This window comes from Mytilus galloprovincialis, chromosome 6, assembly GCF_965363235.1.
Source record: "Mytilus galloprovincialis chromosome 6, xbMytGall1.hap1.1, whole genome shotgun sequence".
Lineage (NCBI taxonomy): Eukaryota > Metazoa > Mollusca > Bivalvia > Mytilida > Mytilidae > Mytilus > Mytilus galloprovincialis.
The window spans coordinates 75,724,819-75,739,903 of NC_134843.1; the positions used below are offsets into that span (position 1 = coordinate 75,724,819).

Below are 15,085 nucleotides of genomic sequence, written 5' to 3' on the forward strand. Positions count from 1 at the left end.
CTTTCTGTATGCAATGAGAAATATAAAAGCATGCAAACAGAAAACTCAGTAATCACATGACCAAAGTTATTTAAATGAGGAAAGTCACATGGTACAATGAAACAGGTTTAAAGCACATGTCTAATGTTTTTGTTTTGAATGGAAGGCTGTTACAATATTCATACATACTCCGTTGAGTATTTAATATTAAAAAGAATAGAAATAACATAGAGAGCCAATGAGTAACTTTTTTGATTATTGGTTCAAAATTATGATATTCATAGTCAGAGTTTGTATATATCATACAATAATACACATGAAGAAAAAAAATATTTATTAGTAAAAATGAATTTTTAAGAATTAATTTCTGAAGATTTATAGAAATCAAACGGACTTTAAAATATGTCTATTTTAAAAGAATTTATTTCTCAGGTACACATCAGTGACTTAGAACATGCCTCCAAAGCACTTGTCAAAGCCTTGATACTGAGACAGAAATATATGATGTTATCTCATCAAAGTTTTCCTAAGATAACAGCCAGGTTTCTTCAGAATCTTCTGGACAATGAAGATTTTAAAGGCATGAAGGAAGGTTTCGCTGGAAATTGCCTCAACCCTGAAGGTAATTAAACAGAATATTTAAATAGAGCAATTATTTCATTTAGGGGGAAATTATTTTTATGCCCAACATAGGGGCATTATGTTTTTCGGTCGTTGCGTCCATTTGTCCTTCCGTTTGTTCGTCCATCTGTCTGTCCCGCTTCAAGTTCAAGTTTTTGGTGAAGGTATTTTTGATGAAGTTGAAGTCCAATGAACTTGAAACTTAGTACACATATTCCCTATGATATGATCTTTCTAATTTTAATGCCAAATTAGAATTTTGACCCCAATTAATGGTCCACTGAAAATAGAAAATAATAGTGCAAGTGGAGCATCCGTGTATTGTGGACACATTCTTGTTGCTGTATGTTTTAGAAATTTTTCTTTTTTTTTGGGGTCTTTTCTTCAGAAATATATATCGCATCTTTTCCTCTTCAGCTATGAAAGAAGGTGATATTTTCAATATTTTTGCCAGCTTTTAAATCATGTTTTTCCGATGTGAATATTCAGCAAAACTTGTGTAAACTGAACCTCAAGTGAACCAAAAATTATAGTAATCTATTTTACACTGATGCAAAATCAAGAGAGACAAAATGTCCATGTGCTGTCAGTTTCTTGGATAGCTCCAAGGACATATAGTGTACATGGATTTTTATTATATGTGGCGTCAAAATGCTGTGGATTTTGTGGGTTAAGCTGAAATGAACAATGTGAAAACAAATTTTGCGTGTATGTAGAATTCATAAAAAAAAACATGAAATACAATTTTTCTTTGAAAAAAATAAAAATTAGTACACATGAAAATAAATGAATCCACAGTACCCAAAATTTCTTGATCCATTCTTGCAGTATTTACAAAAATGGATTCCATAGAAAAATTGTGTGTAATGCTGGTTCAGTTTAGACAGGTATAAATGCACCCTCATGCAGGAATTTTAATGTGTGTCATTTCTTCTGTTTAAAATTTGAAGTGATACTAATTTCACTCTGTTGGTGCACATTTAAAAAAAAATATAAAATAACACTTTTTCATGTAATCAAATTATATAGATTTTACAAATACAGTATAACAATTAACCATTACCATGGCAATAGGAAGTATATAAATTTGCCATTTTCAAGCTTTTTAATTGTTGCTTTATACTCAGATTGATAATACTTTTAATATAGCAGATTTTCTTCAAAATGTACTCAAATGTACACAGTGTTAAATACATACAAACTTTTTATGCTCTTTTTCACTGGTATTTAATGAAATCTTGCAATCTTTTGGGTTAAAAAATGTTAAAAGCTTTAAATTCACCTTTTACAAAAAACATTCAAAAAGTCAATCATCTCTGTCCCTTAGTTTCGAAAAGGAGAGAGGAATTTGTTTGCTGAATGAATGAAGTGAATTTCAGTTTATAAAATATCATTAATTTTTGAAGGGTTAAAATTAAAGTGATATTTTGGGAATAATTTGCTAAAAATGTTTCAAGTTAGAGTAAGTAATGCTCTTTATATGTTAATGTTTTGTTGGGATTTTAATTTCATGGATTGTATATATATTCACTAAAAAATGAAATAAAATCTCCAACAAAAACTTCTTCTTTTACAGTATTTGTTTATCATGTTTAAAAGCGTCCATGCAATCGCCATGCTCAGTTAATGTCTATTTTAGTATGACTTTTTGCGAAACCAAATGAAACTTTTCCACACAGTTATCTCCTCTTGTTCACTCTATTTAAACTTTTGTCAGTTCTATTGTCCCTTATAATAAATACAATAGCTATTGTTCTCAAAATATTCAACATTGTTCCTATTGATTTTTTGATTTTTTTAGTGTTTGACAAATGAAAACTAGAAAAAAGGCAATGTTTAAATTATGGCCTTCTTAAATGTATTCTGTAACTAAACAAAAACAATCAAAAATGCAAAATTTCAACAGGAACAATGCTAAAAATTTTGTCAGAAATTAACTTTTCATGATTAAATTCATGTTTATATTGAACAGATTGAAAATATATTATTGATTTTGAATAAATATAACTTCACATGCATTTTTTTGACATGACACATGTATTTTCATCTATTTAGAAGATAATGTTTTTAATTGGGTATATTAATCCATAAGTGATGGATTTCTCTTCCAAAGAAGAAATTTAAAGGTCCTAGTGAATAAGCTACACAGAGAACTATAGCTATTGTATTTATCTAAAGGGACAATAGAACTGACAAAAGTTTTAATAGATTGAACAATAGGAGATGAATCTGTGGAAAAGTTTCATTTGGTTTCCAATAATATATTTTCAAAATCTTATAACTAATTTAAAAGATATTTGGGTCAGCTGTTAGACACTTGTCTGTAATCACATGAAAAATTAAAAAGAAGATTAGCTGTAATGATATAACAATTCCTCATTCCTTCTGAAAAACTTTGTAACCAGGCTGGTTTTTTTTTCAATGGTCAATTTTCAGATTTCTTCTTCTCTAAAACTGTAGTTCCAAGTCTTTAAGGAATGAAATCTGGACTCTTGATAAATGTTTCTCAATTTCACTAATTAAATAGCATACCGGCAGCTACAGCTCCTCTCACATTCCAAAAATGAATAACAAAAATATACACTTTTTTAAACAGTAAAATGTAACATAAACATGATACAGAAAAATGTATGAGGTTGATGTATATAGATGGGCAAGAAAAATAAAAGCTTTTTCTATTGAGTGATGTGATTAATGTTCTAGCTTGCTCATATAGTCTCTGCTTCTTCTGGCTCTTACTTATCTGCACTTAAAGTGAAATCTTTCTTCATTTAGCTATACAATTACATGTTCATGTTAATGTTGAATAGAACCATTTATTGAAAGTTATAATATATGAATTGTTCTGCCTGTAGTATATATTGTTACTTGACAATTTTTGACGTCCAGTTGTACTTTTTAATGTTTTAGTCTCCTTTTGATACATAATGTAAATTTTATCCATTTCTAATAGAGAAATTTGAACTATCCCAAAATTTGATTAGGCTTATGCATTTTATGCAGTATGGCTATGCTGTAATGAGAATAAGAAAATTATACAAGCTTGATAAATCGATTTTAGGAATTGCACAGGAATATCCCTAAAACCTACATACAGTTTCCTAACTAGTTGACTACTTCAGAATGAAAATATATATTTTATAGTTTTGGTAGGGATTCTTATGCCTTTCTTACAGAGAATAACAAAAGTATTAATTATACTACCTCCATGAAGTTGGAGGAGGAGGTTAACATACGAATCTCACTGTCATACTATGCAAGTCATGTCTAAATTAAACCTAATGAATGCCTTGAAAGATATTGATGATACTTGGTACATATATTATTGATGTCACTTATTGAGGATGTGTCATGAAATTCAGAATAAGATTGAAATGTCTGTAAATGGGAGAGTCATATAACTTTGAAATACATTTTTTGTTTCTATAAAACTTTGTATGTTAAAATACAATAGGGATATCAAAAATTTCCAACTTTTAAGTTTAATCTGTTTTGTTAATAGGTTTTTATGTTGAATCATGTGAATATTCAAGGAAAGTAGCACTACAATTTTTTTCTCATATATCATGATAAAAAAAAACTGGAGGTAGAGGGTATGCAAACATTCTGATCTATTATTCAAAAGTCAACAATCAAGACAATAACTAGAAAATAAATCAACATAAAGTATCTATTGACTTAATACTTTAATCTTTAAAGAAATATTCTGAGTACTCTCAAGGGATGATGTATCAATCATTGTTTTTTTAAACTTTATTTTAACAAATATATATATTTACAATATATTGGTAAATTATAGACAATATACAATGGATTCTGCAAATACACAAGAAATCTCAACACGTTCTGTTTCTTGCCCTTGAAAAAAATTAATAAATAACAGATTGATAAGAATACGATATATTATACATGTGAAATAAATTTGTATTAAATACAGAGTACAACTTTACTTTTATTGGTGATATTTATCTTCAGGGCAAGGAAATACCCTCAAGAGTGACCAACTATTTAAACATCATGACTTTTAATTTTTTACTAACCAGTTATATTCATCTTCAAGATTGTTTTAAAATGTGTGTGAGGCTGTAACAAATTTACTGAGATTGATTGTAGTACACATGAATTAGTTTGCTCCCCCTTTTAATTTGTTTTTAGGATGTAGAATGTACATTGTTTTGTAGATGCCGATGGTTACTATTCCAAAGGTATTGTTGATTGATTATGTGTGAATTTTCCTGCCGTTTTCAAACACTGTATCGTAACACAAATAAATAAAGTATTCTTTAAAATTACGTTTAACAGATTAATGACTTTGTAAACTAGTAAGTTGTCCACAGGACATCACGCTTTATGTAATATATACATTAATATTTTTCACCTGTAAAAATGGAGTGATTTCTTGTTAAACTACATTCGGGACGTTAAAAGTCATAATCACCTGTCCCTACATTGATTTTTGAATGCTGTTTAGTTGTTGGGTTGCTGTCTCTTATGATTATTTTCCCTATTCCTTTCCTTTTGCATATCATGTACTTCCTTTTTTTTTTTAATGTTTTTTGCTGATTTTAGCCAGTGAATGATTTGCATTTTTAGTGATGTGAATGATGCAGTTCTTCATTATCCCCCCTCCCATGTTTTTTTTGGGGGGAGAGAGGGTATATGAATTGCCCTGCCCATCTTTCTGTCTCTGTCAACTTAATTATAAAGGCTACCCCATATTAAAAAGCTGGACAGATATTTATGAAACTTAATACAGCATAACTCATAAATTTACTAACTTTTGTTGTAAGATGTTTGTAGATGTGGTAAACAAATGCATATGTAATAATTGTTATGTTATAATATACAGTCAAGGATATAACTCTATAGGGTTATTACAGAAAAATAAGATACATTTGTTATTGTTGACTAAAAAATCAAAGAACTGTGATATCACATGTATGTTACATGTTTCAAAGGGACAATATACATCATTAGTTTTGTTAAAATGTATACAAGTTCTACTGATATTACTATTGTCTTTATGTATACTTAACTATAGAAAGATATAACAGTTCATAGTTTGTCAATTATGTTATTAGTAGGGATGGCAACGAGTACTCGAGTACTCAGGTACTCACTGGGAAGACCGAGTACTCGAGTACAGTTTTAGTACTCGGATACTCGTTTGCTTTTTATACATCTTGAGATAGTTCTCTTCACATTTCCACTCAATTTTAGCTCTGTTGAAATTTCTCCTTCGTAATACTCAATAAAATAAATTAATAACATAACTATGTTTATCCTGAGGATACTATCTGTTATAGTAGTACCAGCAACGTCCTTTCCTTTCGAGGGAATATTTCATGTGCACTCCTTGTAACAAAAAAATAGAGAGTTTAACAGTCTTTCGTCTGAAATTGTTGACCATATCATATTTTTAAACGAACACAAAATCAAAGTAACCTGCGGGGAACCCTACACAACTGATTGAGACATTTTTAACGGTGTTTGTACACGGATCAACACTTTCATGGATTAATAATTAACTCATCACAAGCCGTAAAAACTTACTTTTGTTTGTTAATCAAGACTTCTGATTGGTATGAGATGTATATTTAAATTAATTTAATTACTCTTTTTTTTTTTAAAGCTTAACTATAATTGTTTAATTTACAATTTAGAGATATGCGAAAGTATGAGAGCGACATTCAACCACAAAAGTTGAAAATAAACTAACAACGTCATGGCTAAAAAAAAAGAAATTCAGACAAACGATAGTGCAAAAAAAAAAAAAAACACAAAAAAAGTAATACTGAGCAACACGAAAAAGCACAAGTAATTTGAAGTCCAATATCATAATTGTTGTTGACAAATTTTAAATAGACAAGTCGTGTTATAAAAAATACCAACTCCTCAGGAACGGATGCTAAATATATTGTTTACTTTGTCGGACTTAAAATGCAAATATTTTTGATTTTTGCTTATAAAATATTTTGATTTTATTGAAATTTGGTTCATAAACACGTAAACAAACAATAATTGCTATTATGATATGTTATTTTTAAAAACGGCAGTCGTTTATTTATTGTTTCATTGACACAAAAAAACAGAGGAGCAAGCTATGTTTGTAGTACGTTTGTATTTCGTCAATGTGTTTATGAAAGGTAATAACAAAAGCACTGCATCCCACCTAAAATCTAACTTAAACTTTTCAATAGACGTTTAAGATTCATCCGAGTACTTGCGAGTACTCGAGTATTATGACCGAGTATCCGAGTATTAAATTTCAGATCTTTTGACATCCCTAGTTATTAGAGAAAAAATATTCCTGTAATAACTAAAGGGTGTTATTACAGCTTCTCTACATCACTCCAAAGCATTTGCTAAGACAAACATCATGCTTAACTACAATGTATTTTAATTTATTGTAAGAAATAATGATCAGAGCATGTAATGAGGTTCTGTTCAAGCTTCCCAGTAATTCCCAAGTGTCTTATATTATAAGTTACATGCCTTTAATAACTAAGCCTTGTTATTACAGCTAAGTTTATTCATTAAAAGCCTTGTCTCATTGATTTACTATGGTAAATGAAAAATGTATGAAATATAGTTCAAAAATTAGTAATCAAGGCTATGCATTTGGTTTCTGAGCAAAGTTTCAAGAGTACCCTAGTGCCCAATAAAAAATTAAAATATTTATGATTTATTTTACAAATAACAAACATGTTATTACAGATTTAGAAAATTTAAGGATTAAAGAGTAGACAACTCATGAAAGTATCTGTAATAACTATTTTCTGTAATAACCCTATAGAGTTATATCTCTGACTGATATAAGAACATATTAATTATACAGAACTTAAATCTTCTTCATAAAAAAAATTGAAGGTATAAAGGGTCCTTGACCATCAAAGTTCTGTTTTTAGAATGAGAGTAATTATTATAGATTTGTCTTTAAACTTAACAGCCACAGGTCATATTAGAAGGATATATTGTCATTTTGAGGTCTATATATATATTAAAACTGGATCACATTGACCTACATTTTGCTTTACAGCACCTATACTTCAGTGTTTACAACAAATTAGGTTTGCTTGTTTGCCTTTGGTAGACCTTGAAAAAACTATAATCTATGATTACTGCATTGAAACAGTAACAAAAGTTATTGCTTGGGATGGGTAACACATTGATGACTGAAAAACCTGTTTGAACAGGTTGTTGCTATATTTTCAATAGGTAATAAAACATTTATGGTTAGCCTAACACACAGGCAAACCTGACTATTATGCATGAAGTACACACTGAAGTATATCAGCTGTAAGGATAGGCTAATGGTATTTACAACATCAATGGGTGTCATTGGTCTCCATAACCTTCAGTATATCCCAAAAACCCTTCTAGTTATCACCAGCATTCTTTATTTAGAATGAATATATATGAGCAATGTAAAATTTTGCCTATTTATTTTTTATTCCAAAATCATAGATATTTAGGAAATTATTATTTATAAAAATTAAATCTTTCAGGATGACAAGCATATCAATTTGCATAGTTTTTTTTGATAAACTTGGCAAAGTTGATTTAAAAGAATTGCTGAACTGTAAATAAAAAGCTGAAATAAGACACAACATCTGAGCTGAAGGTATATAGGGCAAATTAAACTTCTATAAATAGGTTAATTTTTGCATTACAAAAATATGATTCCTAAAAGTCACTCTTTATATTAACAAATGTAGATAATAACTATTTTTTATACTGCTCAATTATATTATAAATTGGGGAAAATCGGGGGAAAGTGTAATAAAGTTATTTTTTCCTTTAATACTAACAAGGATGACCTAATATATGTAATTTATCATTTTCCTGCTAGTTAATATATATCCTAGATGTGATGGAGTATATATACTGACATATACTTACAGGGGTTTTGACCAATAGTGTTTGTAGAAATGGTAGTAAGTTGGTGAAATTCAATAGACAACTGCTCTGCTTACAATAACATTGGGCAAGCTAGGCTTATTTCTACAGCTGAATTGTAGATAATAATGAGTGGGTTTATTGTGTTGTGGATTTTTGATAGCAGAATTAAGCTTTTAAAGTTTAACTAGATTTGAAAAAAACAACACTTTTGAAATTTCATCACAGGCAACAAGTACACAGCTAACATTTTTTTTTTTTGAAGTAGATAACTCATAAATTTTGAAGAAATTTGATAACCTAACTTAAAGTATTGTTTTGTACTAATGCATTATAGGGAAAAAGTGCAGTTTTGTTAAGCAAATATCTCACTTTAAATTCTAGTCCATTGATATAGAATTCTAACTTCACTTCTGGTATACATGACAAGTAAATATAGGACATCTGTATAATTTGAAAGATCTTCAGTATATTTTTGAAGTTTAAATCAAATATAAATTATGGGAATTTAAACCAGTGCATTTTTATCTTAGTCTTATTTATAAGTTGATGATAGACATAATCCATTTATATTTTACCTTATAAAAAGATAACACCTTGTTTTTAAATAACAAACATGTAGAGGCCAAGGATATAATATTGTTTGGATATTTCTTTCCATGATGAGCCCATGGACCTTAGTGTTTTGAATTTTTTTTCATGTTAAGGCCATGAACAGTTCAGTGTTTTAAATTTTCCCATCAATTTATTTATAGAGCTAAATGCATAAAGTTGCTGACCTTGTGATATAAAATTTCTATTATCTCTAACATAGACTATCAGGTCACTTATAAATAAATATCAATCCCTGTTTAGATTATAACTATCGTGTTTCTTTCCCATTGCTGGTATTTGATGATTTATATCTATTGTTTTACATTGCTAATATTTGAAGCTGTATATCTATTGTTTTATAGAGAAGAGTCATCCTATAGATCCTCCACCAAAGACGGGAGATCCTTTTGATGTACCAATCCCAGACAGTGTTGGCTGTCACCTTAGAATGAAGCAGGGAGTGACCTATGTGTACGCTGATGAAGAAGCTCTTGCCAATGATAAACCGTTGGAGTTACCTTATCCTGTTCTTAAAACGTTTATATCTGATCAGAATCTTATGTATACTCTAATCAGTGATGGCCCATTGTAAGTTAAATATTTGAACTTCAATGAATTAATAGGTATATTATATCTTTATTTTTATTATGGTTTAAAAACATTGTCTGTTTGTTAATATCTTCACATTGCTTCTGATACTTTAAAATCATAAATTTATCATATGTTTTTATTTATGCAAAAAATGCAACAGGATGAAACTTTCATTTTTATACGACCGCAAAAATTTTAATTTTTTGGTCGTATATTGCTATCACGTTGGCGTCGTCGTCGTCGTCTGCGTCCGAATACTTTTAGTTTTCGCACTCTAACTTTAGTAAAAGTGAATAGAAATCAATGAAATTTTAACACAAGGTTTATGACCACAAAAGGAAGGTTGGGATTGATTTTGGGAGTTTTGGTCCCAACATTTTAGGAATTAGGGGCCAAAAAGGGCCCAAATAAGCATTTTCTTGGTTTTCGCACTATAACTTAAGTTTAAGTGAATAGAAATCTATGAAATTTTGACACAAGGTTTATGACCACAAAAGGAAGGTTGGGACTGATTTTGGGAGTTTTGGTTCCAACAGTTTAGGAAATAAGGGCCAAAAAAGGGCCCAAATAAGCATTATTCTTGGTTTTCGCACAATAACTTTAGTATAAGTAAATAGAAATCAATGAAATTTTAACACAAGGTTTATGACCACAAAAGGAAGGTTGGGATTGATTTTTGGAGTTGAGGTCACAACAGTTTATGAATTAGGGGCCAAAAAGGGGTCCAAATAAGCATTATTTTTGGTTTTTGCAACATAACTTTAGTATAAGTAAATAGAAATCTATGAAATTTAAACACAAGGTTTATGACCATAAAAGGAAGGTTGGGTTTGATTTTGGGAGTTTTGGTCCTAACAGTTTAGGAATAAGGGGCCCAAAGGGTCCAAAATTGAACTTTGTGTGATTTCATCAAAAATTGAATAATTGGGGTTCTTTGATATGCCGAATCTAACTATGTATGTAGATTTTTAATTTTTGGTCCCGTTTTCAAATTGGTCTACATTAAGGTCCAAAGGGTCCAAAATTAAACTTAGTTTGATTTTAACAAAAATTGAATCCTTGGGGTTCTTTGATATGCTGAATTTAAAAATGTACTTAGATTTTTAATTATTGGCCTAGTTTTCAAGTTGGTCCAAATGGGGATCCAAAATTAAACTTTGTTTGATTTCATCAAAAATTGAATAAATGGGTTCTTTGATATGCCAAATCTAACTGTGTATGTAGATTCTTAATTTTTGGTCCAGTTTTCAAATTGGTCTACATTAAGGTCCAAAGGGTCCAAAATTAAACTAAGTTTGATTTTAACAAAAATTAAATTCTTGGGCTTATTTGATATGCTTTATCTAAATATGTACTTTGATTTTTGATTATGGGCCCAGTTTTCAAGTTGGTCCAAATCAGGATTCCATATCAAGTATTGTGCAATAGCAAGAAATTTTCAATTGCACAGTATTGCACAATAGCAAGAAATATCTAATTGCACAATATTGTGCAATAGCAATTAATTTTCAATTGGAGTTATCTTTCTTTGTATAGAATAGTAGTTGATAAGATATGTTGGAAATTTGCCAGACATGACTATGATGTCATTTTTTATTTTTATTTGCCAATAACTTTATGTAAATAACTTCATTGGAAATTTGCCAATATGAAATGTTGCTGATGAAGCTTTTTTTCCTTATCTTATCTAAAATGTTTTTAGATAATGTATGTTGGACATTTGCCAGACATGACTATGATGTCATTTTCTATTTTTATTTGCCAATAACTTTATGTAAATAACTTCATTGGAAATTTGCCAATATGAAATGTTGCTGATGAAGTTTTTTTTATTGTTTTATACAATAAACAATGTATATTCACTTTTACTACCAACCAATCTTTACCATTCAGTGATAACAAGCACTTTATTTTACATTTTAATATTTTATGATGTATTTAAAAGAGTAGTTATTGTTGCAAACTCCATTAGAAATTTGAATTGATATCAGTTTTGGAAAAAGGGAAACGGGGATGTGAAAAAAAAGGGGGGGGGGTAAATTTTTCTCATTTCAGATTTCATAAATAAAAAGAAAATTTCTTCAAACATTTTTTTGAGAGGATTAATATTCAACAGCATAGTGAATTGCTCAAAGGCAAAAAAAAACTTTTAAGTTCATTAGACCACATTCGTTCTATGTCAGAAACCTATGCTGTGTCATGATCAACTATTTAATTTTAGATTTAAAAAGTTTGAAGAAGAAATCTTTAATTGATTTGTAAAATCTTGACATTTGTTTTGTGTAAAAAAAAACCATGTAATGTCAAAAATTTGATCACAATCCAAATTCAGAGCTGTATCACGCTTGAATGTTTTGTCCATACTTGCCCCAACTGTTCAGGGTTCGACCTCTGCGGTCGTATAAAGCTGCGCCCTGCGGAGCACCTGGTTAAATATCTAATTATGCAGAAATCACAATAACTAATTTTTCATTGTTCTGGCCATGGGTTACCAATAATGAATGCATGCATTTAATTTTGATTTTATAATAAGACTAAAACTTCTTTGGATTGAATATCATTAAGTATTTATATATATATATATATATATATATATATATCCTATTAATTTATGGCTATACAGTTCCCTAATGACTTTGACACAGTTTTCTCTATGTTCTAGAACTTTGTTTAGCATTAAGTTCCTTTCCTGTTTTTGCACAATAAATCATGTTTGAAGGGATTTTGCATAAAGGGCTTATTTTTCTATTGATAATAATCTCTAAAATGATGTTTCATCATGGAAAGGAATTACGGTATTAGGGTCTCACATTGATCGGTTTGCCTAGATGATGCTGGATGTCTATAGTTTTCTCTTTGTCCATTTTTCTGTCTGCCCATAAATAATTTTTTGATGCAAAAACTCAAAAAGCATAGGTAGGACATGGATAAAATTTTGTACATCTGTTATGCATGATATATGTGCATATAATTTTTTTCTGAAATTGGAAAATTCTTTTTTTTTAATGCAAACTTTAAAAAGTATGAGAAGAAGTGGATCTTAATTCAGTACAGTAGTTGTGCTTCTTATGTAGATGTGCATATTTTTTTTTTTGGTGAGAATTGGGAGGGAAATTGCAAAAAAAGACTTACTTTTTATTAAAAAATAATTGAATATTTTGGGAAACATCTTTCTATGCTAGGATTTCAACAAAAAACTGGTATGAAGGTATAAGTTTGCTATTCCAAATTATTTTCCAGTGTCAAAAATTTTGCGCATATATAATTTTTTATAAGATAATTGAAAAATTAATTTAAAAACCATTGCTCTTAGTGACTGTGACGAACACCTTACAGAAAGAAAAAAATAGTTGTCTACCTTAACCCAGGGTCCCCCCCCCTCCCTTAAATCAGTGATCTGGATCTTATCATAAGTTATAAACGCTTCAGCTCAAGCTTGAAGGCCTTCACTCATGCATCAACATGAAGAGCAGCAATAAAAGTGTGGCTATTGCAATATATTGTTCACTGATTATAATAAAACTGTTAAAATTATATTAGCATCATAACTTAAGCTACAAATATATGATTTTCCTCTGTGTTTTACAGAAAATCATTCTGCTACAGAAGGTTATGCTTCTTGTCTGCCCAGTTTAATATGCATATATTACTGAATGAACTGAAAGAGTCAGCAGCACAGAAGGAAGTATCACACAGAGATTTCTACAATATAAGAAAGGTTTGATACAGTTATCTATTTTCACACTTCTTAGATTGTTTTTATTTGTCATTATCTGACAAGGTCAAATCAGAAATTCATTCGGATTTTTTTTTTAAATGAATTGTATGAACAACTTTATATTTATATGTACCCGGTATGTTATATATGAGGTATATCAATGTCTGCAGGTTGATTTATGATAATATTTGTGAAGTCATAGGTTTTTTATCCTTTTGATCCATTTAAGGTAACACGATACGGAATGACGTTACGCCATGAGTTATCGTTCCTGACGTTATCGAATAACGTTCAAACATATAAGCCAATGCATGGTAACTTTCCCTAGATGCAGAGTGCCGAGAGTTTTGATGCAATACGTAGCGGTTATTTGACATAGATTGTTTTATCGTTTTCAGGCAATCACTCTACTCATTGTTAATCTTTAAAAAGTATTACTTTACTTTTTAAATATTCTGTTTCTTTGATATTTTTATCATCTTCACACTTTATCTATATATGTTCTTATGCATAACAGACAGTTTTATCATTTTATTTTTTTTTCTTGGTCTAGATATAGGAAGATGTGGTGTGAGTGTCAATGAGACAACTCTCCATCCAAATAACAATTTATAAAAGTAAACCTTGGTTTATTTTTGCAATAAATACTTATTCATGATTCACGCCGTATCCCCATGAAATTTTGTTTTGAATGTAGAAATCTAATTTATAGAAGCTTAGGATGATGTATGAAAAAACGGGGAATTTTACAACTATTAACGCGTTTTAAATTAAATGGTCATCAAAAACACCGCTCGCACAAAATTGAAATTTATTTGGATGAGAATACGGATTTAATTAGGGGAAAAGCACAATACAATTAAGCAGACGTTGAAAATCATACAGAAAATAGTTTGTTTGTATGGAATGGAAAAAAAGTGGTTATTGTGACGAATAACTTTTCCTGTGTTCCATGTGTAAACAGTCTCTGAAATTCATTGGTCTGTACAGAGAAAATTCGATATAGTTTTGGAAATATTTTAAAATACAGTGCCAGCTTTGTAATCGTATAAACCAGGTCTACTCAGGACGGACAGCAACATCGGAATGAAGTATTATAAAGTTAACGAAGGCTGAGAAATATATGGGCACTTGATTCGGCAGAAATAAAATAACAAAATTCAGGTTCCCTTACAGTCTGAATAAAGCCAGCCCCGAGTATCCACTTCCGTCTACAAACGCAAGTTGATAGTTGGGGCTGGCTGTAGTCAGACCGGTTCCGTGTTCCCTGATTCCGTTATAATTTTTTTCTTGAAATTTACATGCAAACGACTGACTTTTTATTCAAACGGCAAGAGACTGTAAAAAAGCTAGATCTTGAAATTATTTAGATTTTATATTCGTGTTAATTTACGCTTGAATGGGTATTTGGTGTTTTTTAGTTTTGAGTTGGAAATAATGTACATGTACAAGCTGGGAGAAAAAAAAGACTGAAAGAAAATTAACAAAGTTACCTTTTAGGGCTCTAAGGGCCATATTGCTCGCATACTAGGCGTAGGAAAAGGCCCGGAAAGTTTCTTTCTTCAAATTAGTTTTTAGAACAAGTATATAAGTATATATATAAAAAAGAAGATGTGGGATGATTGCCAATGAGACAACTGTCCACAAGAGACCAAAATGACACAGACATTAACAACTATAGGT

At 29.9% G+C, this 15,085-nt stretch overlaps 1 protein-coding gene across 5 annotated transcripts in view; it reads left to right on the forward strand.

The window, feature by feature from the left end:
- The window catches only part of LOC143080339 (AMP deaminase 2-like), a 57,541-nt gene that overhangs the window by 11,157 nt on the left and 31,299 nt on the right, over window positions 1-15,085 (forward strand). For 4 of the 5 annotated variants that reach the window (XM_076256137.1, XM_076256141.1, XM_076256140.1 and 1 more), the window contains 4 exons: window positions 412-601; window positions 4,782-4,805; window positions 9,456-9,681; window positions 13,273-13,402. In XM_076256137.1, coding sequence (XP_076112252.1) covers window positions 412-601; window positions 4,782-4,805; window positions 9,456-9,681; window positions 13,273-13,402 — 570 coding nt within the window. The remainder of the gene's footprint in view (window positions 1-411; window positions 602-4,781; window positions 4,806-9,455; window positions 9,682-13,272; window positions 13,403-15,085) is intronic. The other variant, XM_076256139.1, reaches the window with a different exon arrangement.